Source organism: Porites lutea, chromosome 10, assembly GCF_958299795.1.
Source record: "Porites lutea chromosome 10, jaPorLute2.1, whole genome shotgun sequence".
Lineage (NCBI taxonomy): Eukaryota > Metazoa > Cnidaria > Anthozoa > Scleractinia > Poritidae > Porites > Porites lutea.
Window position 1 is genome coordinate 22294453 of NC_133210.1, and position 26918 is coordinate 22321370.

At 38.2% G+C, this 26918-nt stretch overlaps 3 protein-coding genes and 1 pseudogene across 3 annotated transcripts in view; 2 read left to right on the plus strand and 2 right to left on the minus strand.

Moving 5' to 3' along the window:
- The window catches only part of LOC140951304 (uncharacterized), a 52545-nt gene extending 32289 nt beyond the window's left edge, over positions 1–20256 (minus strand). Inside the window, exons 1-4 of the mRNA XM_073400556.1 lie at positions 20103–20256; positions 19852–19950; positions 8251–8456; positions 4368–4511 (exon numbers count right to left, since the gene is read on the minus strand). Of these exons, the coding sequence (XP_073256657.1) occupies positions 4368–4511; positions 8251–8454 (348 nt within the window). The 5' untranslated portion in view covers positions 8455–8456; positions 19852–19950; positions 20103–20256. The remainder of the gene's footprint in view (positions 1–4367; positions 4512–8250; positions 8457–19851; positions 19951–20102) is intronic.
- Positions 9908–13571, minus strand: LOC140949664 (uncharacterized; annotated as a pseudogene).
- Positions 20257–20320: 64 nt separating the features above from the next.
- LOC140951303 (run domain Beclin-1-interacting and cysteine-rich domain-containing protein-like) overlaps positions 20321–26918 on the plus strand; it is a 114762-nt gene continuing 108164 nt past the window's right edge. The window contains exons 1-2 of the mRNA XM_073400555.1: positions 20321–20521; positions 23176–23302. Of these exons, the coding sequence (XP_073256656.1) occupies positions 20333–20521; positions 23176–23302 (316 nt within the window). The 5' untranslated portion in view covers positions 20321–20332. The remainder of the gene's footprint in view (positions 20522–23175; positions 23303–26918) is intronic.
- On the plus strand, positions 24496–26663 carry LOC140950788 (uncharacterized). Its single transcript, XM_073400016.1, has 3 exons — positions 24496–24560; positions 25887–26024; positions 26295–26663. The coding sequence occupies exons 1-3, from the start codon at positions 24496–24498 to the stop codon at positions 26581–26583; spliced, it is 492 nt and encodes a 163-aa protein (XP_073256117.1). The 3' UTR covers positions 26584–26663.

Here is a 26918-nt window from a genome sequence, read left to right on the forward strand (position 1 = left end):
GGCACGAGTATTTGTGTTGCATTCGGGATAAAGAGAGAATATTGGCCTGCCAATAACAGTCGAAAGAGCCATTATGTGCATCATTATGGGCCATTTCTTGCCGCAGCATCCAGCAATAGCTTCACCTTCTACAACCTTGATACGATCCTTCGTGTTTTCAAATACTTTAAGCCCACTCTCAGACAAACACTGGATAAACAAGCTAATCTCTGGAACACCACAGTCGCTTGCAGCTTCAGGTAAGTTTGGGTGTGATGCATAGAATGGTACATTCTTATGCCATTCAACTGCAATTAGAAGCATTAATAGTGGGATAGATGTTCATTTCCGTTAAGGATAATCGAAGCAGAATTATACAGACAGTTCCCGCTACTTGCTGCTTTTTTCGACTGTAATTCTTCAGCTTCAAGATTGCTTGGCTAATCTGTTGGTAGCAGATTTTTGTCCAAGGCTGTCGTCGGATAAATGTTTTAATTCGAAATACTCGAGGTTCTATAACGCTTTGAGTTCAACGCAGTATTCACTGCTGATGTCTTCAAGTAGTTTTGCTGTTTTATTCTCGGCGAGGCCACACTGTAGAACTTTTCTGAGTCCACCGCAACACGTGAATGATTAACATGCATTTTAGACATTTTACAATTTAGACACACATTTTCAAGAAAAAAAAGGCGTTGAAACCGTGAAACCAAAGTTCTCAATGGACACACTAAGCAACAACGTCAACAACGCGAAAAGCCGCCACTGAAAGCGCTTCATTCCGCAATTTGCCGCCAAAAAAAATTTCCGCCGGAGGGTTTCTTAGCAGCTGACAGGGGAGATATTTATATTTTTAAAGGGGATAAAAATTTGATAGCTTTTATCAGTTTGCTTCTGATTCAAAAGTAGTGCATTCAGAAGATCATTTTTCTGCAGAAGGTTTGTGTGGGAGTCGGTTTTCCAAGCCAAGTTTCAAGTTCACGGGATAGTGGAAAGTGCAAGTGCCAAGTCACGCATCAGTGAACAAATTATGCAAACAAAAAATATGCAAATTTGTGGTTAATCTTAAAGTAACCAATTGTTTTGGGTTTCAAGAGAACAAAAACGTTCGTTTCATTTCTGGCGTCTTTTCATGAAGGGTCATTGCCAGCAAAACTGCCAGGAGCGTAGCCAACCCATACTGAGACCTGTAGGCCCGGGCCTACAAATTTTGGGTTTGATCACCCTGCCGCTTGTAATAAATTATGCGTTATCAAAAAGTATCGAAAGAAATTTATAATTTGTTAAGGATTAAAATAATGGTCCTCAAGTCCCCGTTCTTTGTAATTTGATTAAAGATTAAAGTATTCCAAAAAGTTAGCCAAACTCAACTAACTAATTTTGAATGTATTATGCGGTACGTATAGTAGGATGTTATTTTTATCAAACCAGTTACCCTTTTGGGAGGATAGACTAATTCCCCTTGATTTTATCGGCAGCATTTACTATTTCGATAATAATCTTATTATGCGCGCCATTTTTCGTTTACTGCACGGAATTATTGTACTGACATAAATCTTGTAAAGAAAATAAATAACCTAGGAAATACAAATATGCGTGCCTCACCTCACCGCCATATCACAAGCTTATATGAAACTTATTGTCGTTGCTGTTGTTGTTGCGAAAATTTACTTGGAATAAGGAACAAGGTATAACGAGGGGCCTATGAAACTATAGAGCGTTCATCTCCTGATCGTTAAAAGGCCCAATGTCATTGCAAGTTACATTTTTTTAGGCCATCTTTAATCCGCGCAACAAAACCTACATGTATAGGAGACGGCCTTTCGCATTCTTGAAAATTCATTTGAGCAAAACTTTAATAGAGAAACGTGTGAATGCAGGACAAATGTTGTGGATCAGACATGCAAAAAAAGCTCACGACCATGATCAGCAAGCAATCAGGGGCCTAACCAGCTTTTCGACTAGTTGTAGGCCTGGCTGGCTTCTACTTCCACATATCTTGAAAACTGCACGCATTGCCAGTACGCAGTGACCTCACCAACAGCCTTAAGCTTTTTAGCTCACTCCAACAATGATGTATTAGCTCTTAATGGAACGACTTAAATGATGATGAACTTTGTAAATTTCAATAAGGCGTTAGCATTAATTTTGTTTGGGGTTATAGCGTAGATAAGTGGTAGATGCAAATGTACATTGTTTTATTTTTAATCACTTTATGACACGACAACGAACGCCCTGTTTCGGCAAAGGTGAAAATTGCTAACTTCGTACAATAGTTATAATTTCTTGTAAAATTACTGCATTATGAAATGACTTTAAATACGATTCAGTTCTAAAAGAGAAATTGCCAGATCTTTCGTGGGGAATTGATCATATTTATGTTTACAAATATATATTTTTTATGACCCGCCGGAAAAAACTAAACTTCACTGCGAACCAAAAGTGTCTGAATAATACATTTGGTGGACACAATTTGTTTCCGACATTTTGCTAAATAAAGGTAAAAAAACCACATTTCGCAAAATAGTAATTCTAGCGAAATTACTACTTTGCGAAATGTGTTCTAGTACGATCTATAAAATGAGAGGTGCCCAGTTTCTTCGAAATATTAATTATTTTATTGGTGGACACAATTTGTTTCTGACGAAAAAGGATATATTTGCTAAATGAAGGTGAAAAACCGCCATTTCGCAAAATAGTAATTCTGGCAAAATTACTACTTTATGAAATGAGTTCTAGTACGGTCTATTAAATGAGAGGTGCCCAGATTCTTTGAAATATTAATCATTTTATTGGTGGACACAATTTCTTTCAGAGGAAGACACATATTTGCTAAATGGAGGTGAAAAAAAGCCATTTCGCAAAATAGCAATTCTAGTGAAATTACTACTAGTTTGCGAAACAGGTAAAAATACGTCATTATTCGTTAACTATTACTTCCAAACACATTTTAAATGTTGTCTTGAACTGTGTTTAGGATATTAAACATGGTTTCTCTCTCCCCCATATATTTTGTTTCGTTTCGTTTCAGATCCTGATCACTCATTGAGGGTTAATTAAGTGCACTACTGGTAATTTAAAAACAGGAAAGATAACAAGATAGCTAAATGTCAGCTACAACTTAAGGTGACTCGACCCAGTTTTTTTTGGGGGGGGTACCATCCTACTTTGAAGCTCTCTGGTATCCCCACCTTTACTTTTATCGTAAGTCTAACACATAGAAGGGATAACATATAGATCAATCTACAATATAACATAGAATTTTTGGCGATCGGAGTAAATGTCACGTGCCACGCCCCTTGAAGTCTGAGTCGAAAATCTGCTGTTGCCGGCATTTTTTCGTGAAAATCTCTCGGCTACACATAGTGCGCATTAGTGCCTTGCGCTGAACAGAGTTTCACCAAAATCGCAAAGACCCAATTCGAGAAATTCAGCGGTTTCCAAATTTAGGTCATAATTTATGTGAAAATGATAAGCAAACTTTACACGGATTATATCTAATAAACTATGAGATTCATCTCTGTATTTTGGGCATCCTTATAACAGATGGGTCCTTGCAAGTCCGCAAAACAATTTAGGGCCTTGTAAATGCGCGCGATTTCGAGCAAAGCAAACATATAGAAATTATAGTTTTCGCAATTTGTTGACGTTTGTCAGCGTTTAAGAGTCAATCTCACGAAAAAAGCATTTTCTTAAAAATTCGTAGTTTTTTTTCCTTCAAATTTTTTCAGGGCCACAATTGATTAACTAACTACCCGGACTCTGAATTTCATGGTCATTGAAAAACTGTGACACTATCTTCTATAAGCCCAAACTTGAGTAAACATTGAAAATTTTTAGCGTTTTGGCTGAGTTTGTGCTTTGGGAGTTGTCTATTGTTTCTAGTCTGTCATTATACAGCGCGGTCATTGCACGCGTGCTGAACAAGAATGCTGTATCATGACAGACTAGAAACAATAGACAACTCCCAAAGCACAAACTCAGCCAAAACGCTAAAAATTTTCAATGTTTACTCAAGTTTGGGAAACCGCTGAATTTCTCGAATTGGGTCTTTGCGATTTTGGTGAAACTCTGTTCAGCACAAGGCACTAATGCGCACTATGTGTAGCCGAGAGATTTTCACGAAAAAATGCCGGCAACAGCAGATTTTCGACTCAGACCTCAAAGGGGCGTGGCATTTAAACCACGTGACATTTACTCCGATCGCCAAAAATTTTATGTTACATTGTAGATTGATCTATATATAATCCATTCTATGTGTTATACTTACGATAAAAGTAAAGGTGGGGATACCAGAGAGCTTCAAAGTAGGATGGTACCGCCCAAAAAAACTGGGTCGAGTCACCTTAAAAATTGATATAAAAAAAGCAGCCTACGTATTTACTACCAACCAACGTGGAAATGTCTTCATGTTTCATGGGTATATCCCATATGTAGAGTTCCTTTACGTGTACATAACGTGTACTCCTTATTGCTGTCAGTAGAGGGGGTACTTTTACTGGCAATTCATCTGATGGTCCAGGAGTTAGAATGAACTGTCAAAATAAAAAACATTAATACAATTTGGGAAATAGTATTGTTGTATGAGTTAGTAGCTTAATAATCCTTATTATTCATTCAAAATGTAGTCAGTGTAGTGGTTGTAGTCAATTGCCATCATCATGAAAATGCCCATTCTGTATTCTGTGTTTTCACTGTCACGTGGCCATCAAAAACAAAAATGCAAACCAGTCGATACAGAAAGTCCAGAAATTCTGGGAAATAAAAGAAGATAAATATTCAAAAAGCCTTGCCAAGAAACAGGACTATGTGATAATTCATATGCGAGATATTCAGAAAAACGTTTTACCCAAATATAAAATTCTAAATTGTATAGAGATGCCATCATGTTGGCGTCTCTTTAGGAGCACAAATATGGCCGCCAGAAACTAACAGAAACATCTTTTTTTGAGTTTTCCTACTTATGCATAAATTCATCGCTTGAGGGACTCATAAAGACTAAAGTAATATTTATTCTAAGACAAGGAATGTTTAGAAAGCAAAATCTCAAAAAAATCAGTAACATTACTTTTTTAACCCACATAAGAGATCCCATCCTCGGACACCCAGTGCGCGGTCAGTCGGGCGGGAGAAAAGGCGTGACTAAAGTTTTCAAGCACAGGCGGAAAAGCCCCTGGGTACCGACTCTCACCGGACCATTTCCAAACGGTCAAGCGAATGTTGGCTCCTGATTGGGCACAAAAAATGCTTTGTATTATTGTGCCCAATCGGCGAACAGCATCTCCTGAGTTCTTTTCGTGAGTTCGTTCACGATGGCTATTGACTCGATCACGGCTTGTCTGGCTCATGCACCAAAGAAATGCACACAGTCAGGAAACTTTAAGTTTGATATAAACTCTCCATTTCAAAATACTGTGTACCCGAAAACTAAAGACGCTTTTCCACAAATACAAGCTTGACCTCACAACAGGTATTCACGCTTTCATCGATCACGCCTTCGTAAATATTTAATAGGGAGTTTAAGATGCCACGAAAACGTGGCATGAAAAGTGAATTCACATTTTTTTAGTCTTCATACTTTGTCAAATGCAAGCGAACCCTTCTGGAGCTGAATTTCTGTCAACCATATACCCAAGTTCAAGAGAAAGAAAATTTTCTCATTGCTTGTTTAAGTCCTTCACAAAACGTGAAATTAGGCATTTTCACGTGGTAGTCGTGCAGTGACGGCAAAGAAATGTACAAAAAAGCGTGATGCACGTGCAAAGTCGTTGTTTTCCCTTGTCAAGCCATTGCTTTTTTACTTTCTCGTCTCCGCTGCATCTTAAACATCCTATTATTTACGATACATTGTGATCCATCAGAAACAGAATTTTCTTAGTGTCGACTTAGTGCAATCTGAACTGCTCCTGCTGGTACCATCCAAACGGTTTTCGACTCATAGGTAGTTCCTTCGTCTCTGATTAGGAAAGCTTGTTGAACGAACCTGGCAAATGTAGCGAGATAATAGGCCGTCGTGTACGAACTCACGAGAAGAACTCAGGAGATGCTGTTCGCCAATTGGGCACAATAATACAAAGCATTTTTTCTGCCCAATCAGGAGCCAGCATTCGCTTGACCGTTTGGAAATGGTCCGATGAGAGTCGGTACCCAGGCGCTTTTATTTTCCGCCTGTACTTGAAAACTTTCGTCGGGCCTTTTCTTCCGTCCGACCGACTGATCTGACTGGGTGTACGAGGATGAAGAGATCCCTGCAGCCACCATCAGCTTTAAATGCCGTGTCATGCAAAAGCCTGGAAATTCAAGCATCTTCTATTGGAAAACGAAGAACCCTTTGGAACCGAAAATTCGTGTAAATAAAGGTTTTTAGGTGCTGTAAAACCTCAGAGGAATCCATAGTTACTAATAGTTTGAATTTTGGTGTGTCATGTGAAAACCCCTAACACTAGATCATCAGTCTAGGAGACACTTTTAATAATGCCAATTAAGTGGATATCAAACACAGCTGTTCTAATAAACCAGCCAATGACATGAGCATCTATAGAACCTAATACAAACAACATAATATTTAATAGACCTTGTCACGGTTTTCGACGCCATCTTGACGAGTAGGCAAACGCGTGAGAACACAGGCAGACCACCCTCTGTTAGTGGGGGCCGTTGTTGATTGAAATCTGAGCAACGATCTTTTGTTATTTATAGAAGAAATACATATGAACAATACGGTGGCTATAATTTGTTCCAAAATGCAGAATTTAAAGCAAATTTTTCAATAAAAGTTTGAAGAAAATGTTAACTGAGTCATGTGTCATTTTTTTTTTCGCCATTCCGTGCTGTTTTAAGCGCTATTTTGCGAGATGAATATTTGACCTCGGCGGTTAGAACTAAAGAAGGAGACAAGGCAGGCAGCAATCAGCCGCCGGCGCGTGACCCAGTCCAATTTAAGCAGGAACTGACGCCAAACTATTTTATTTCTTACCTCGGAAAAACCGGCTCCCAATCGACTAGATATGTATCCATGCCCCATCCGAATGAGAGCTCAATCCTTCCAAAATTTCTCGAGAAAAGCGATCCTGAAGTTACAAGACCAGCTTTCGCAACATGACCGGTGCAAAAAACTCAACCAAAGGCATTTGAGTTATGCGCGTCGATTCAAATCCACCAATCAACGTATCACGACCAAACAAACATCCCTGTTTGTTTGGTCGTGATACGTTGATTGGTGGATTTGAATCGACGCGCATAACTCAAATGCCTTTGGTTGAGTTTTTTGCACCGGTCATGTTGCGAAAGCTGGTCTTGTAACTTCAGGATCGCTTTTCTCGAGAAATTTTGGAAGGATTGAGCTCTCATTCGGATGGGGCATGGATACATATCTAGTCGATTGGGAGCCGGTTTTTCCGAGGTAAGAAATAAAATAGTTTGGCGTAAGTTCCTGCTTAAATTGGACTGGGTCACGCGCCGGCGGCTGATTGCTGCCTGCCTTGTCTCCTTCTTTAGTTCTAACCGCCGAGGTCAAATATTCATCTCGCAAAACAGCGCTTAAAACAGCACGGGATGGCGAAAAAAACATGACACATGACTCAGTTAACATTTTCTTCAAACTTTTATTGAAAAATTTGCTTTAAATTCTGCATTTTGGAACAAATTATAGCCACTGTATTGTTCATATGTATTTCTTCTATAAATAACAAAAGATCGTTGCTCAGATTTCAATCAACAACGGCCCCCACTAACAGAGGGTGGTCTGCCTGTGGTGAGAAATTACAGTGTTTGTATGAGAATCTAATGTCGAATAATTTCCGTAAAACGGCTGTTCTGAAAGAAATATCAGTTGTAAACTAAAGCTACAAAGCAAAGGATTGTCCTAAAAAATTTGGGGGGTGTACCTGTGCTTAAATTTCTCCAGAGGCTTGCTTTAAATTTTCAATATATTTGTCTGTAATTTTCCCGGGACTTTCTTACAGACAAATGTATAGAAAATTTTAAAAAGTGGTTCTGGGTCTTCTAGTGCATGTAACGCCCTCAAATTTTTTCAGGAGAATCCTTAGGAGTGAAGCTTTAGTTTACAAATCATATTTTTTTTAGGACAGCCGTTCTACGGAAATTATTCGGTATTAGATTCTCATACAAACACTGTAATTTCTCACGCGTTTGCTTACTCGTCAAGATGGCGTCGAAAACCGTGACAAGGTCTATTGCTTTAGAGTAAACAGGCATTTAATCTAAAGTTTATATTTGTACAGCTCTAGATCATTTTAGTAAGAACATACCGACCTTGACTAAGAGACTGTTATTATCTGCATATTGGTTGATAAGCTTCTTTACATCAGGGTGTGGGTAACTGTTAGAGTCCTTGCTTTTTGTCTCATACTGCTGCCTCAATGACTTGAGTACTTCAGCAATACTCTGAAGTCCCTTAAGACCTTTCTTAGCACTCTTTTTTCCACTTTTTTTCTTTTTGGTTTTTTTCACAGGCATGTCTGGATTATGATAAATTAAAATAGATGTCAAGTTTTTCTTTGTCACCTGTAAACTGCAACTTCAAAATTAACCTCATACTCTCCACTCACATTTGCAGTCCCCATGTCACCACTTGAGTTTTTGAGCCTATAATTATAAATTGTACCTGAACAATTTTACTGTGAAGACTTTTTGCACCCATGGAGTGATATTTACCAGAGGCTTTCTCAAGACAGAGACAACTGGAATACTTGTATGTGCTACACCATAAATGATCTCATGATCTCTCAAATAAAAACAATTAACCCGCAATCTAATAAAAGCCCCTGGGCAACTTGGAGATGAAGTTGCCTTACACCCCAAACAGGACAATCTTGGTTTTGTTAGGATTAATCAAAAGGTGGTATGGCACAACACCACTCTGCAACATGATGGATATCCTCAGCAACTTTGCGTGACATGAATCAATGTTTTTTGATGCAAACAAGAAAATATATCTTAGTGTCATCAATGTAAGATTCAATATTATTAAGCTTAGCTTTATGACTAATCGGGTAAATTGTTCATGCACAGGCTGAAAAGCATTGGACCGAGAATTGAGCCCTGAAGAACGCCATGTGTAATAGCGAGTGGTTCTGACAGTGAGGTTGCAACACAAGACACTGTTGTCTGTTTGTATTTTAAGGTAACTTTCAAACCATAGAAGAAGTTTGTTGGACTCACCCAAATATTGTAATTTACAAAGGGTTGAATGGCATAGGCTGTCAAAGGCTTTGCTTAAGTCAATAAGCACCATTGCCGTAATTTGCTTTTTATCCACGGCACTGAAGATGTGATGGCTTTATACTAATATGTTTCCATCAAGTGGTGCTTCCGGTTTCCACTTTGGTGACCAGTGAGACAGTTTTTCTGGGTTAAGTAGTTGTTAAATTAACCCAAGGCAAATTTCTCTCAGCTAGCTTTGGGGAGCACGGGCAGAAGAGAGACAGGACAATTATTATTTGGTACTTCGTGACCCCCATCTTTAAGATGAGAGCAGGGGGACCATGGAAAAATCGAGCTAGTGAATAAGAGGTTGTCATTATGCTAGTTATTGTTGGCAAAATGTACTCAAAAGACAATCCTTTTCTACTAAGACAGACACCTTGTCATAACCTGGCGCCTTGTTAGAAGTCAGTATGTGGCACGTCAATGACTTGTAGGGAAGTAGCTGTTATTCAACGGTAGTTTCGAAAATGAAGCACTCGAAAACGAAGACCGAAGTACGAATAATAATAATAATAATAATAATAATAATAATAATAATAATAAAGCCTTTATTTAAAGAGGGTAGCACTTAATAGCCAAAGGCTAATAAACTTGTGGCCCTCATAAAATACACAACTATTTACAATCTAATAAATATAGTAAGCTAAAATATATAAACAATTAATATAAAACAGGATTCGAATTTTATAAAAATAAAAAATTACTAAATGATAAAATGATGCAAACATTGTTGTTCCTTAAAAATCTTGGCAAACATGTTCTTTTTAAAACACGCTACAGAATCTAGTTTCCTAATTTCAATTGGTGTACTATTCCACAGTCTTGTTGCTGAAACAGCGAAAGAGCGTCCTCCCTCTGTTTCTCTTCTATATTTAGGACAAACAGCATTAATGCTTGAATATCTAGTGTTGCGGGAGTGCCGCTTATTATTCAAAATTAAGTGTACATTTAGATAATTTGGCAAATACCCATTAATTCGCTTATACATTATTATGCATTTATCTATCTTATGTTGCTCATAAAACAGAATCCAACCTACCTTGTTAAACAAAGCAACTGATGGTGTCATGCGATCGGCATAAGAAATAATGCGTGCCGCACATTTTTGCAATCTTAAGACCCTATAAACCGACTCTTTATCACAATTTGCCCAAACAACGTTAGCGTAAGACATAACAGGGCGAATAATGCTATTATAAAACTGAAGTCGCTGTTTAAGAGGTATAGACAGGCTCGAATCTTACGTAGTATTGCGATTCTAGAGGCCAACTTTTTACATACTTTCTCAATATGTTCATCAAATGACAATTTGCTGTCAATTTCTACGCCTAATAAGGTAGCACAATCCACATTACTGAGCTGTTTTCCGTTTACGAAAACATCTATGTCAGTTCCATTTATGTTAGCCACACATCTTTTCCCAGTGATCGTGTGTACTTTAGTCTTGTCTTCATTTAATGGGAGCTTATTCGCTGAAGCCCATAATTGAATTTCAGAGACAGACTTATTTAGTGATGAACTTAAGGTGGCTAAGTTTTTCACATCCGCAAAAGCGGTGACAGTCGTATCGTCTGCGTAAAGGTCCAATTGAGCACTTGTATACAAGGGCAGATCGTTGATAAACAAAACAAAGCACCCAAATCTTGAAAAAGAAGCACCTATCGAAGTTCTTCATTTTCGAAACTACCGTTATTCAACCCGTGGGACTTTAGCAAGTTCAGCAGTCTTATTTTATGCTATTGGGAGCTGGACAGACTAAACAGCACAGAAGTAGACGCTGTGATCAAGAAACTAAAGGCTTATTTTGCAAGGCATAGCGGTCCCTGTCAACTTGTAGGCGACAATGGTCCTCAATTCATTGCAGCAGAATTTCAGAAATTCACAAGGGCCAGCTGGGACATCAAACACACACCAACATCCCCCTACAAATATAGTAAGGCATGGGAAAGTGGATGCAGCTGTCAATTCTGCCAAACGTTTCCTCCGCAAGACTGCTGCGGTAACGAGACTACCAGGGGTTTCTTGCTGAGCACAATATTCCATCACATTAGGCATTGGGAGCAGTCTTATTCAGAGACTCATGAACAGGAGGACGAGGACTCTTCTTCCCACAACTGGCAATCTGCTGGAGCCAAGGAACCTGAACATAAGCCATGAGAGAGACAAACTGAGAGAATTGTACAAAAAAGGCAAGCTCATTCTTTCTTCAATACTGGTACTCATGACTTACAGCTGTACCCACCTTAAGAGAGGGATTCGAGACACTGTGAGAATCAAACCATATTCATTCAGGGGCAAAAGGAATGGAAGAAAGGGGTGGTCATGGAAAGACTTGATGAGAGGTCATATAAAGTAGAGACAGCAGATGGCTCTTCTTAGAGGCGTCACAGGGTCCATTTAAAACTAACGAAGCTGCCCCAAAAGGTGACCTTTGAGGAATCATCCAAAGCATCAAGTTATTCTAATGATACTGCGGTAACCGAGCACATTTGGAGGAAACAGTTGACACTGAGGAAGCCCCATACATCGAGCCCTGCAACGACACAGTGGAGCAAGATTTTGTTGGAATGACCATGCAGAACCTGTTCGGGGTGAATTGTGAAAAGACCAGGCCATCTCAAGGATGATGTGACTTGAACACTTGCCACTGAACATTGAACTTTAACCCTGCTGTTGACATTTGAGTATCTGCTCTTAACGACTTGAGGCTATTGCTATTGACCAATTAGACTCTTGAAAACTTCAGAGATTTTTCGTGTTATGCATGCCAACACGTGTGTTCCTGAACACTGGACCTTTGTATACGTGTGTTTGACATTGAGCTAATGCTACTAGGCATGATTAAATTAATAGCCATTTTCCTTTTTTTGTGATTTAATTCGGGTTTGGTCCTCAATAGTTTTAGTTTTGTTTTGGTTTTGGTTATTTTTTTCTTTTTTATATTGGGGAGGATGTGACATGTTGCGTGACTTTTTATTATGTCAGTGATTCCCCCTATGTAGCGTTGTAGTAAAAAACCATGTGCTTAGGAATGAAGCTGTGATTCATAGTTCTGTTTCTTGTTTCCATGAGTTATATACCTCAGCCTGTGATACAGTCATGTGACACTGGCCAGAGGATAGCCTTTTTAACACTGTCAATTGACCATAACATTGATGTCCAATACCAAGGTTTACACAGATAAGTATAATATGCCGTGGACTCCTAACTTGTATTAAAGTGTGCCATTTCACATTCGCTAACATGAAAGGGGTGGACGTACGTATGGACATATATGGACAAACCAAAATTTCTTGGATGCATACTCAAATAACTAAATTTTTATACCCATGGTGCTCCGCTGTGCGTGCTTCAAGTGGGCAAGAGCTCCACTATAAAAATTATGGTTAATCATTGAAAATTGCATTGCAAAAATACAGTTGAACTTCTCGTAAGCAACCACCCAAAATGCAAAGGCTTGGTGGTCGCTTACAAGAGGTGGTCACTTAAGGGAGTCAGACTGCAAGTGTGAAATTTTTTAGGCAAACTAGAATGGAGTGGTATTTTTCTTCTAAAAAAATATAGAAAGTTTGCTTTCCCCTGCTAATTACTGGTAGTTTTATTGGCAAAATCATTAGCTATTCTATGTGACAGTTCATTTTTAATTAGATAGTGCACGTTATAAATTCATGGTTAAAAAATTTTACTTGTGAAAGTGACTTCTTGTACAGAAATGTCCCTAAAACATCTGATGAACAAAAACTTAACTTCTCAAACAGAAACCTGGAAGTCTGAGTCTTTTTCTCAAGGGGAATGTGGTTAATATTTTAGTTATGGATCGAACTAATAAACAGTCAATCAATCAATCAATTCAATCAATCAATAATCTTTATTTATAAACGATAATTATTTAAAGCGACGCTTCGCTTGTGGGGTGGTGTCTAAATAATTAAATAAGATAACTAATGAATTAGAAAATAAATAGGATATACACCAGCTAAAATCATATAGCTACTTACTACTTACAAGTCTAAAATGATAAAAGCTTAAAATTCTAAAGTACAAGGTGGTACTCTAGTATCAACTAATTATTAGCACTAATTGTACTTAAAATCTTCCTCCCTTCTGGTTAATGTTTGAGGGGAGATACAGTCAAAATCTAGGTGTAGCAGAGCCTTTGACCGTCTTGCCATAATCACATATTTCTTAACATTGTCTATATCGTCATTAAGTTGAGGAACCAACGTGTTCCAAACTATTGCTCCTCTACGAGCTACAGAGTTCCTCATGTAGTTGGTGTTAAAACGAGGGACATCAATTTTCAGTTTCTTCCTTAGTTGATATCGCTTGATGTTATCATTGTTCTTAATAATAGCTGACAATAGCATCTGGAGTCAGGTTATTGTGGATTTTATACATAAGCTTAGCTAAGCTAATTTTAGACATAAAGGCTAAAGAAGACCAATTAGCCTTTTTCATAACATCTGCATAAGACATCTCCCAAGGAAGCTCAAAGATAATTCTCGCTGCTCTACAATGCAGTGCTTCTAATGCCTTAAAACCTTCCTTATTTAATTTGTGAGGCCTCCCCATACTGATATACCATATACGATCGACGGCATAATAACTCTAAAATACAAGTCTAATAACATATTCTTTGGAAGAAATTTGCTACATTTTAACAAGTTTAACTTATCAACAAAGGCTTTTTTAACAACACTAACATGTTTAGACCAGTTCAGTTGATCATCTATCAATACGCCTAATAGACGAAAGTGTGTAACCCATTTGATGGTGTGCTGGGGCAACGTTAACTCTTTCAATGCAGGGCCAGTGAATCTTCCACAATGGAGGATCATTGCTTTGCATTTCTTTGGATGAGGCACAAGGGAGTTTGTGTTTGCACCAGTATAGAAGCTCTTCCAAAGCTTTGTTAAGTTCAGAAATTACTGCGTCGAAAGAATCGCCAATGCAATATTATAGGGTTATAGTATCATCAGCATACATGTAGATTGTTGCAGTGGTTATAGCTTCAGGTAAATCATTTGTGTAAAGAGAAAATAAGGTCGGTCCTACAACTGAACCCTAGCTGCGGTATTCCAGATTTAACAGTGTTAAGATCTGATGCTATACCATTTAGGACAGTATATTGTTTACTATTGTCAAGGTAACTGCGCAGCCAGTCGAGTAGCACTCCATTAATTCCAAAATCATTTTCTAATTTACATAATAGCACATTATGGGAGACACAGTCAAACGCTTTCTGGAAATCTACCAGCACTATACCAACAACTTTATTTGAATCAATGGCACTCCTCCAAATTTCTGTCATATGTACTAGCAACAGCTCTGTAGAATATCCTCTCCTATAAGCCCATTGTTTGTCTGTAATTAATCTATTTCAATAAACGCATGGTGAATGATCGAATCAGCAACAATGGTTTCAAGTATTTTGCTCGGAACACTGAGGAGAGATATGGGGCGATAATTTCCGATTTCAGTCTCGTCATCCTTTTTAAAAACAGGATTGACTCTCACAGTCTTCCACTGGCTAAAGACATAACCATCTTTCAAACTCATATTGTAAAGGAACATTAACAGGGATAGCAATGCATCTCCAGCTTCCTTGACTATTTTTGGTGATAAGTAATAGTCAGTAATAGATATGTAGACAATAATGACAGCCATTCTTTTTTGTCCATTTTTACAAATTATAAAAATGGACATGTATGTACTTCACTGTTTAGTTAAGACATTATGTTAAGTGGTCACTGACCAGAGATTGAAAACAATAGAAAATTCTAAAACTGTCAGGTGAAATAGTTGTTGCGGTTGCCTATGGGAGGTGGTCGCACATGGAAGTTTGACTGTACTTTATTTCAACTTTACTTGAACAACATAAATTAAAAATTAGTACAGTGGAACCCCGTTAATACGACCACCTTCGGGCCATGGAAATTTGGTCATATTAACTGGGTGGTCGTATTAACGGGGTAGGGTCAAATTATGGTGCAAAATGCTTTTAAACTACATTCTACTACATGTATACCTTTAATCCGTTATAAATCAACCTTTTTTGCAGTTAATTAACAACCTTACAACCGCAATTCAATGCAACTGAACAATGTAACAGTAAACGACACCGAGTAATGCGAAAAAACACTGACTTCTTTCAGGCCCTTGTTATGAAAGGAAAGGGCTTGTGATTTGTCTCGAAGAGCCGTTTTCTATATTGTTGCTTACAACACTTTCACAATTATTACAAAGTTCAAAGTTCTGGGAGAAAAGAAAAAGAAATGGACTTGAAGAGAAAAGCCACAGTGGAAGGCGGCAGAAACAAGAAGGCAAAATAACTTTTAGAGCCTCGAAATGCTGCAAAGTGAAGTCTTTCAGATCTTTTGTATTGTTTATTCACGCATCCTTTTTACTGCACACAACAATTTACCGGATGTCATGCTAACCAGTAACACTTTTGCCTAAGAACATTCAATAAAATACTAGTAATGGGTTATTGTTTTCCAGATTGTGTCTGTTTTCATTCAGCAGCCCCACCAAGCATTTTGACTGGTCGTATTAACGGGGTAATTTTATAAAGAAAATAACGACCCAGGACTCCCAAAGGTGGTCGTTGGTCGTAATAACGGGGTGGTCGGATTAACGGGGTTTTCAGATAAGAAAATGAGTGGGCTTTTGTTCGGGCCACAAAAAAGTGGTCGCAATAACGGGGTGGTCGTATTAACGGGGTGGTCGTATGGCGGGGTTCCACTGTACTAGAAATACGTATCTGGCAATACCCCTCACGAAACTCGGTTTGGTTACTGAACTCAAGTTAAGCCCTGTCGGTCGCGGTTACAAAACGGATGGGTCACCAACCGCGAATATCGTCTTAAAGGTCCATACGTTGTTCTTTCTTTTCTTCTTCTTCTTTTTTGCTTATTATGTGGTTTTATTGTTAACAGTGTATTGAAAAGCAGATTAAGCATTATTTCGGCGTCCAGATTTAGAAAAAGACACAAACAAAGAACAAATATGGCCCGGTGCAGTTCGCCTGAAAATTATTATTCTTCGGGCCGTAATACAGAGCTGAAGCAGACTTTGATCTATATATCGGCGGGGAAACCGGCAAACTAAGAAATCTGGGTTTTCAACAGTGTGAAATGATCATAATGCCTCTGATTCCAATCCCCTGTTCCTCTGTCTCTTGTTGTCGGCGTTGCCTTACATCAAAATGCGCCTTTGGCCATCGGCAGCCAAGTCTATGTTGCCTGGAAACGCAAAATGCTCCATGACGTCATTGGCGGACACCAAGCATATATTCAGAGAGAGATTTATTTATGAAGCCTCCAATTTCGCAGCTGGCTAAGACCACACGCGATTAGCAAACTGTGCTCGCGCTTCGCGTGCGACAAGATTATAAAGTCGCCGCTCGGAACAAACAACATTGTTGAAAAGGGAAAGAACCTCAAGAAGCATCAAAGCACCATTCTAGGAGGAAACCCCAAACTACCTGTAGACATGTATTAGCCTATCGCTAAAGATAACAAGCAAAGCTCACGTAGCCTAACCTGATACTCTTCATCACTTTTCAGAATAAATTAATTTGGTAGCCCTTCTTTGAATGGACTCTATATGACTAATATTCCTCTTAGTATCGGGATTCCACACCTGAAGGGAATATTGATCCTTATACATGTAGGTCACACAAGACTACAACAGAGTTCTAAGAGTAGTGGCATCACTGACATCCCAACATGTTCTTTTGATAAGGCCTAAAACGCTGTTTGCCTTACCTGTGATATTGGTAAGGATGTGGTAATTTCAAGAAAGAACATTGCTTGTTAACAAACCCAGATATCTATGCAAGGAAACCACATCTAGTTTAATTAGCCCCATCAATGATATGCTGTAGTCATAGCTGAAAGGGCCGGATTTCTTTATGGTAATTCTCATAACCTTGCATTTACTATCATTAATCCTCATAATTTTATTAATCTTACACCACTCCTTGATCTTATATTTAGGTCCTGCTGGAAGCACTCTTGATCATGTCATCAGCATAGAGTATCTTATTGCCCTCAGAAACCACACCAGGCAAATCATTAATGTAAATTATAAAAGAACAAAAGTCCCAAGATCGACCCTTGGGGTACACCAGATGTTACTGTCAGCCAATCAGAAGTCTCTCCCTATACAACAACCCCCGTACGAAACGAGCAGCGCTGCTGCAGCGGTGCAGAATGGCTTCAAGAAGCTCGCTACAAAAGAGCTGCAAAAGCGCTGGCTACAGCAGTAGCAAATTTTGGCTGCAGTGGAAAGCCCTTTGACAGCGATAAACAGCGCTGTTGCAGCAGTGCAGAAAATTCTCGAATCACAATCTGCACTGCAAAGTGGCTGCAAAGTGGCTTAGAAAAGACAAAAATACATGTACAATAATAATGATTCATGGTAGAGGAGTTGACAAGGCCTTGGTAGAGAGTAAAAACCACAAGAAAGTCAAAACGCAACTGATACTTTATTAGTATCCACACGTACAAGTCACAAAAGCACGTAACATATAACAAATCTGCAACACTAGTCTCTCTTTGTAAATATTTAGCAATCACAGTCACTTATCTAAATGTTAAAAACATGCATCCATAAACATGCAGACATTGAAAATTACCTTTTTTAAAAATAAAGTGAATAACATCGATTGTTCTACATAGAGTATACATGGACAGCAACCGAATGATATTTTGATTCATTGCAATGGGGTAAGCTTGACATCACTCACCTTGATGTTTTGTCCATGATCCACAATCTGCTACACTTTTTTCAAGAAAGAAATCAACCCAATTTTACTTTGGTCATTATTAAATTTTACAATGGACTAAGGAACGTACATTACCATGAACGCGTAAGAATCTTGTACATGTAAGTGCCAACCACAGCTGAGATTCTTGTATTTGTGTTGCTTGCTCTGGTTCGATTCATCGATACTTAGCGTAGAAATCACTGTACAGTCAGGGGGACCCAATGAGAATAGTTCAAAACCACTTAAACATAGCATTGTTGAACATTTTTAATATTTAAACAGTAGATATGGGCATATTGCTATCCCCTAAAAATTTTCCATCCGTGCAGATTTCCTAGCTGAAAGTCTAGTGATCCAAAAATTATAGGAATCAAAACTTACCTTTTCGAAAATTTCAGCCAGAAAAAAGGCTCCCAAAAATTCTAGGTGACCTTTTTAGGGTAAAAATCTGTTAAAAATGGGCAATTACTCCATTTCTTAGATGTTCAAAAATCCTAGGAGAGGCAGGCAAGAAAAAAATTTCACAGCAAACGTTCCGAAACTTCTAGATCTCAAATCGTCTTCCGAACAGATATTTTCCAAAAATTGATGTTGGGTGCCCCTGTAAAGTGCACTGTTTACAAATACCTTAAAGTTGTTCCATTCAAAAACATCAACAGAGCTTCCATCTCGAAACAGAACTAGATGCAAAAAAAACTTATAATGTTTGTGCCTTCCGTTCAACGGTCACAAATGTTTGTCTAGAGATGTAATGGGAGCTCATGCAAAAGGACCGACCGATTAGATTATGGCCTACAATAGGGCCATTTATACGAGGAAAAATAAGACGCGTCTTACATAAGACGCGGACTTTCCGTATAAACGGTACATTTTGTCTAAAATAAGACGCGACTTAGCTAAGACATGTCTTATTTTAGAACAGCCCTTAACACCTGTTCTTACATTAGACGCGTCTCAGCTAAGACGAGAAAAAAATTGTATAAATGACCTTCGAGTCTTTCATAAGACGCGAACGCATAGTATGCATACGTTAATTTTTGGCACGCCACGTTGGATTGCCGTTGCTACGGGCAACATTTACATGAAAACGAGTCAAGAACAGAAATAAGATGCGAACCATTTGTACGAGCTGTTCTTGTCTTAGATAAGACATGCTCGTATAAATGGTACAGTTTGCATCTTATTATTTTAAGACGCGTCTTATGTAAGACGCGTCTTAGTTTTCCTCGTATAAATGGCCCTAATGTCTCCAGGGAATTAGCGATAACATTCCCACACTCGCCAGTCACGGAATGAAATTTATTGAAATCTTTATTCCCAAAACATAGACCTTGGAGGTTTTTCAATAAGTGATCTTCCCTGCGCACTGCAAACTTACTCACATTTCTTAGAGGTACGTACAGTCACAGTTTTCGCGTTATAAAAGCCGTAATCTGTGGCAAAATGCTTTATCTGGTGATTCATGTTATTGGCGCTCAAGAAAGTCAGTCATCGACCGCAGCTGAATTGTAGCATTACTGCAGCTACTTTGAATTATTTGAAAGTGGGCAACTGCGCTGCAAAACTGCTGCCAAGAGCTTCAAAGGCTGCACAACACTTTTGCATCCCACTGCAACTTGAATTAACCTGCTGTTTGGCTTCTAAAATGCTGCTGAAAAGCTGTAATTTAGCTGTACAGCTATTGAAGTGATTTTGTGGCGTTGTACAGCGCTGCACGTTTCGTACCGGGGCCCTCTGTTGACGGTTTCTTCGATAATCCTTACACCATTCAAGAAGTAGTCTCCCACACCATACTGATTTAACTTCCTTATCACGAGAGAATGATTTACCAAATCAAAAGACTTTGAAACATCTAAAATACCACATCAACTTACCTTTGATTATCCAGGACTTTAGACACTTTAGCCAAATCAAAGTCTTATTTAACGCACCAAGTTCTGTTTGGTTCTTCTATATATACCTAGGGTATGCAACTAAAAGGTTAAAACAGCTAGTTAATTATTGTGAAAGAAGTTGTTTTAACTACAGAGTATATGCATGAAGTTACTCTGTTTGGTTCAGTCGTGCAAATTTTAAATAATCTGGAATTAGATATTTGTACGAACCGAGAACTCAACACCTGTACCTTAAAGCTTGAAAACAGGAGAGCGTACATCACTGCACTTGCAAATACCACGCTGCCCATGCCGTACAGGTGACATTGCTCCTTATAACTGAAGACAAAAATCACTGCTTCGTCTGCTTCGTAGCAACCATGTTGTTATATGGCAGAAAGCGCTGGGTGTATGGCAAGTGAGATGTCTCCGATGCGTGTAAAAGGCCTGGTGGTGACGTCATGGGTAAGTCATAACAAAGATGGCGGACGACGAGGATGGAGGAGTGGAACGCGCAAAAGAAAGATGTTCTTTGCTAAAGGCGCTCAAACGAACAGTTAATCGGCTTATAATAACGGACACAGAAAACAACTGGGGTATATTAGAGGTTCAAGAAAGAATCATCGATGATATAGTGCGCATACTTAGGCACGGACAAAGAGGCAAACAAGTAAGCTTGCGTAATCTAGTCTAGTCAGCTTTATACATGGAAGTAAAACATGCGCAAACGAAATTTTGCCTTGAGTGAGAATTTGTATGACAGCTTGATAACGATTTACCCAAAGTACATTCAATATTGCGTTGGCGATGAGATGTGGTTTGCGAAATGTAAAGATTAGATTTCAGTTTCAACTGACCATGATGCGTCTCTTACTTTTATTTCATCTCGATTAAAGCAAAGGTTAAACAGAGTTAAACAGTTAAAGGAACGTGAAAAAAAAATTACAAAGTACAGTCAACTGTGGATAGGAATCAGTGTTGAAAGGCTTTTATTCTCAAGTATTGACTCCATACAGCTACAACCTCAGTCCTACATCACATTATTTGGTGTATCACTCTTAAAAAAACACAAGGTACATAATGTCTTCATCTTGCTTGCTCATAGGCAAGATGAAAGGAATCATGTAATTTGATAGGCTATACAAGTGGGTGAAATGGGCCTATGTTGCCCGCTTTTGATTACTCAATTTCCAATTCTTTTGTTTTCGTCCCATACAGCTGTATGAAACTTAAAGAATTGTTTTCTCTGAAGCAATGCCAGTGTGGCAGTGAGCAAAAAATTAATGGTTTGCAGCTTCAATGAAAAATAGGCAGTCTAGCTATGACTGCATGTGGCTTACTGTATAGCTTCACCTAAATAATGGATGATTTCTGACATTTGCAGACTTCATACTAAGCTAAATCATAATAAGGAATTAACAACAAGGAAACCAGAGTAGAAAAAATACAGTACCGTTCAAAAGTAATTTACCAGTTGAGACTCATTTCCTGCGCAATGAGAATTGTATTGCTCGCTACATGATTCTTAGCATGTCAAATAGGATCGCATAGCCCGTTAAACACTGAAGTGGTAATTTTTGGCATAAATTACTAACGACACGTCCAGCGAGAAACCAACTAAAAATTTTGCTTAGCATTACGTCAAAGACTGAGGAAAACGTGTGTTAGATTTAGTGTTAAGTTTCTTGGAAGAAGATTTCTTTTAGCTTGTCATTTGCACACTGTTTAGTTTTCGGCTTTGTTTGCGATCGACATTTGACACTGCACTTGATCATGACTTTTTGTTTGCCCAAACCTGAAAACGGCTTCCACTTTCCTTGATTTTTTGTATGAGCAAACTAATGTGAGAAGAACCAAATACACTGAAATCGCTAGCGATGAGTTTCTCCACTAAAAAAATTTGTCAGCTCTTTTGATATGTGTAGTTATCATTCACGTGTAGCAGCAACTTTTGTGCCCACAAGATCTCAACAACACTGGTAAAAATTCAGCTTGGTGTTACTGTATGATCACGAAATAATGTGAGCTTAATAAACTTGTTCTTTATAGCTTTTTTAAACAGTCACTACTTGATTTATGAAAGAAAGCTGTCTAGAATTTAACAAGTTTAATACAGTGGGCATGCAAATAAGACAACAGTGCATTTGTTATCGTTTACACGTAGTCGCAACTTTCACCGACGAGATATCAACAACATCGGTAAAACTTTCGGTGTATGATCATGAAATAATGTTAGCTTAATTTGTTCTTTGTAGCTTTTTATGTGGAACACTTGATTTATGAAAGAAAGTTGCATGAATTTAACAAATTACAGTGGCCAAATAAGACAACAGTACATTTGCTGAACAGCAATTTTTTTTATGAGTTGTTAATGAGTTTGACTGGAGCTCTCATAACCTCTATTGTTTTACCATGTGGTTGCTTATGAGAGGTCACTCTCAAGGAAAATTGGTTTGAGTTCTCAAGGGTAAAATTACATAGAAATGATTGAGCTGAAGGGAAACAAAAAAGAAAATACTTCAAGTTAGCAGGAAGTTCGAGCAATTGAGTGTTCCAATAACCTCAGGTAATATTACAGTAAATGTATGAAGGCCATCCAGGAGAAATTGATTTTGGTTTGAGTCATCATGGGTTTGAGTTATTGGGAGGTGACTGTAGCTGCAATTAAGATGTTGCCAGCTGGCTGAGGCAAAAAGAAGTTTGTGCGTGCATTTGCCTCATTTTGGGACTGTACTGTATGCATGCCCATACGATTACCTTCTGCCTTATTTTTCTGTTGAGGGTCACAAATTCTCCTACAGTACCTTCATTCCATTCCCTTTAGGTGACTTTGGGATTTAGACAATCAGCACTGTCTATTTTCATTGTGTGCTAATTGTACAGATTGTATCCTGTTAATATGATTTTATTGCTTGAAAAACAGAATCAGAATAGGAGTGTGATATTTTTTTAGGGATTTGATTATTCTATTTTTCTATCTTCCAGTGTTTGAACCTTATACTATTTACGTAGTACTGTGTTATTAAAAAGTTAATAATGTTTTCTACCCTCTATTACACAAGTTTCAATTCCTTAGCTTTTTGTTTTCAGTCATTGCTCCTTGGTATCTTTATGTCGATAAAAATTGTGTCTGAGCCTACTTAATATGATCACCTAGATCACCCAGATGTACATGTAGATAATATGAACACTATGACTTGTCCCTTAATTGTCTCCCCTTTTGAAGTTTGCAACATGTTTGAAAGGCCCTGTAGGCAATTGTCTCATTACTGATTTTGTCACTGATTGAGGCGACATTGAGCATTGTAAGTATTTTTTCTTTAGGTGGCTGCTCCAGAGATCATCAAAAGTACTGAGGATGGGCTTCAGCAGGCATTGCTTGAACACAGTTTATCATCATATTTGTTAGAGCTGGCAAGTAGCAGAGAACAGTTGCTATTTTGCTACCAAGGTATGAATCACAAAGATGCACTTACATGTATTAGTAGAGCCTCGCTAGATACTTGCTATAGAAATTGAAAACTATCAATGCAAGAAAATTTATATGATATGTCAGTGTCAGCTTCCTGCCCATCCGCCCATACATGTACACACTGTCAGGGAGGGGCATGGGAGACTGCAAGGAATGGGACGGGGGTGTCGAAGACATGCAGTTTGCATTTGTGTTAGGGAAAAGTTAACTAGCTAACTCACCTAGGGGCAGCCAAAGTAGTTGCTTTTTTTCAGGGCTTTGCTTTTAGCTTGGTCACGCTTTTGGTCATGCTCAAGGACAAAATAATCTACTCTCAGAATTATCAAAGTTTTTACAGGTCTCTTCCCCTAACATTCAAGTTACATGTACATTTTAAGAAAACAAGGCCAAAAAATGCTCAACGTAAAGTTTATTAATTGTTACAGAACAGTGGATTTTAATGGTTTACAAGAGACATTAAGAACTTTACCTTGGGACGTGGTTACATCAGATACTAGTATTGATACAACTTAGAGAAGTTCCTGGATATGTTTAATATTTTGTGCTATTGACCAGCACATATTACAAAGAACTCTGAAACAGTGTTCTGGGCCTCCTTAGATTGATAACAAAACTATGAAATTAATTAGAAAGAAGAAGAGACTTTGGAAAAGTTTGAAGACTAATGGATCCGCTGATTTATTTCTGAAATTCAAGGATCTTAGAAGGAAGACCAAGAAACTTATTAATTCAAGATACCAACAGTATGTATCTTCAGTCTTTGTCTGGAAAACTCCAGGAAAATCCCAAGCATTTCTGGGCATTCTCTATTCTATCGAATCTAAGGCGAAACGAATTCCTGAAACTGTTATTTATGGACACACTAGGTCTAGGGACTTGAATTCGAAGGTGAAGTTATTCAATGTGTTTTTTCATTCAGTTCACTTGGAATCTACAATTGATGTTAATCTGTTGGCGATAGATGTTGTTAATCCAAACTTGTTATCTGAAATTACCACTATACTGTACAGCTCCAGAGCTTGAGGGAATGAATTCTTAGTAAGATCAATATAAACAAGGCAATTGGTGTTGATAACCTACCAGCTCGTATTTTGCTCACTTGTGCTAAAGAGCTAGATCTCTCTTCCACTTGCTCATTTGTTTAACTTCCTGTATCCCTGAGGACTGGGAATATGCCTACCTTGTGGAAATCAGCCAATACTACCCCGATTCATAAGGGAGATAGTACTGGGAGCTGGTAACTAACTACGGATCAATCTCTTTATTACCAATCCCAGCTACATGTAAGTTCTTAAAGTGCATTGTGCATTCTGCTATTTATGATCATATCTCTCCGTTTCTCACCAAATGGCAATATGGTTTTGTTAGAGGTACGTGTAGATTTTGTGAGACTCGACTGCTTCTAACCCAGACAAGTTGATGTAGTCTTCTTAATAATAATAATAAATAATACTGAAGGGTTCATATGGGTTCTGGAAATCCTGGAAAGTCCTGGAATTTTATTGTCACATTTTCCAGGACTGGAAAGTCCTGGACAAATGCTGCTGGTCCTGGAAAGTCCTGGAAATCTGTTAAACTGAATAAAGTAATAACATTTTCCTTAACACAAGTGAGAAAACGTTTTTGAGAATTATAAACAATTATTAGATTCGGTTTTTGTGATATCCAGAATAATCAAGGTCAAGGTAGGGGTTATCGGCTTCGGCTGATAACCTTTACTGAGACCTTGATTATTCTGGATTTCTCAAAAACTGAATGTAATAATTGTTTTATTATACATTAAACAAATTCTTTCCTTCTCGCTTCGACATAAAATGTATGTTTTCAAAGTTTGTGCCAACTCTTTCTTTTCTTCAAGTTCTCTCAGTTTTTTTTTCTTTCACGTAATCAGCAAACAGCTCCTTTGCCACCTTCATCAACCTTTTTGTGTTTTGTGAGTCCTTGTCTCCAACTATTTTTTCGTTGACTTGCTTGGTCAATGAAGCAAACCTGGAAGTCATGTTTTTGCTTCTTCACTGACGGCAAGCAAACACAAAGCGTGTGAACTTGACATGATTACCCTTAGAAATCATGCACCGCGGTCATACATGACATGATTACCCATGACCTTGAGTGTCCTTGACATGATTATTATATAATCTGCAGCTAGGTGATGTCCCAGGCGCTGATTTCGAAAATTCACTGTACACTTTCGGCCAATCAGAAAAGAGATAGTGAGTTCAATGTATAATAATTATTATAACATGCTGTGCGTCTGTGGTTTTGACTACATAAATATTTCTCTTTCGTGTTTTTTCTCCGTACAGTCCCTTAGTAACCTTGAGATATGCATGATTTCGTAAGTTGGAGATTTATACATCAGTCGATAGGTGTTTTTAGTTTAAACATTTTTATTCTAAAATATGCCTGGGAAATGCTCGTTTAGTGACTGTTGGTTGAAAAACTCTTGCTATAAATTGTGGTTGGAACGTGACATGGACAAGTTTGAAGCAAAATGGAAAGTTTGTTTGAAGGCATTTGATGTATCAAACATGGGAGAATCGGCGCTGAAAAGCCGCTAAAGGAAAAGAAGCATTTTATCTTATGGAAACACAACATCTCCTTTGAAGATCCTAAAGTTGAAGCCCACCGATAAAGAACAGCAGTTAGACTATAAGAAAGTTGATGTGGGCTTTGTAGCACAACAGATGCTGAAAGAAAAGTGTGAGAAATTTGTGTGAAAGGCAAGTTCTTCAATTCAAAATGGAATGTGAAGATCTTCTTGCAAAAACAGCTTCTAAACTGCATGACAAAACACCAATAAATATCGACTTGTAAGAAATATGCTAATAGCATTAGGGAAAGAAACGTGTGTCAGCAAAATGAAAAGAGTTCTTGAAATTCTTGTGGAAGCCCACAGATTGAAGACTAGTGAGTGTGATGAGGAGATAATAATAATTATAGTCTGGACAGTTTCTGGATGAATATGCAGGTATATCCTACCTTTAAAGATTTTGACCCAAGTGAACCCATTTCAAGAGTTGACACACTGTTGTATGAACACATGGCTGGAGATAAGCAACAGGCTAAAGTGTCAGTGGAGTGTGGTCAAATTACTGCTGCTACAAGTAATGTCTCATGGTCAATCCACAGTTAATAGAGGCTTTTCTGTAAACAAAGAAGTGGCAGTTGAGAACTTTTCAGACAGATTGTTTATTGCACAGAGGATTATTCATGGTCACATTGAATCAGTTGGAGGCCTTGTCAATTGGCACATCTGAAAGCAACTTCTTATGTCATCTGTTGGAGCTTGACAGAAGTATATTTCCTATCTAGAAGAGCAGAAGAGTTAAGTGTCCCAGGAAAAAATTAATTGCTTAAACGAAAGGCAACAATGGATGAGATCGATGTGGTTAAGAAAAAGAAATGGCAGTTGAAATTGATATAGAGGCTCTTCTGAAGACTGTAGATGAATTTGCTGATAGGGCGGAAGATTCAAGAAACCTTACTTGGGTTGCCAAATCAAACAGTTTGTGAAGATCTGCCATGGAAGAGAGTGTAGCCTTGAAAGGCATTGATGAGCAGTTGGTTGGAAAGCTCAAGATTCCCAAGATGG

Coding starts and splice junctions, on each gene's coding strand:
- LOC140950788 (XM_073400016.1), top strand. CDS start 24,496: ATGCCTACCTTGTGGAAATCAGCCAATACTACCCCGATTCATAAGGGA. Junction 24,561..25,886: donor GGAGATAGTACTGGGAGCTG/GTAACTAACTAC, acceptor AAGCCGCTAAAG/GAAAAGAAGCATTTTATCTT. Junction 26,025..26,294: donor CAACAGATGCTGAAAGAAAA/GTGTGAGAAATT, acceptor ATGAATATGCAG/GTATATCCTACCTTTAAAGA.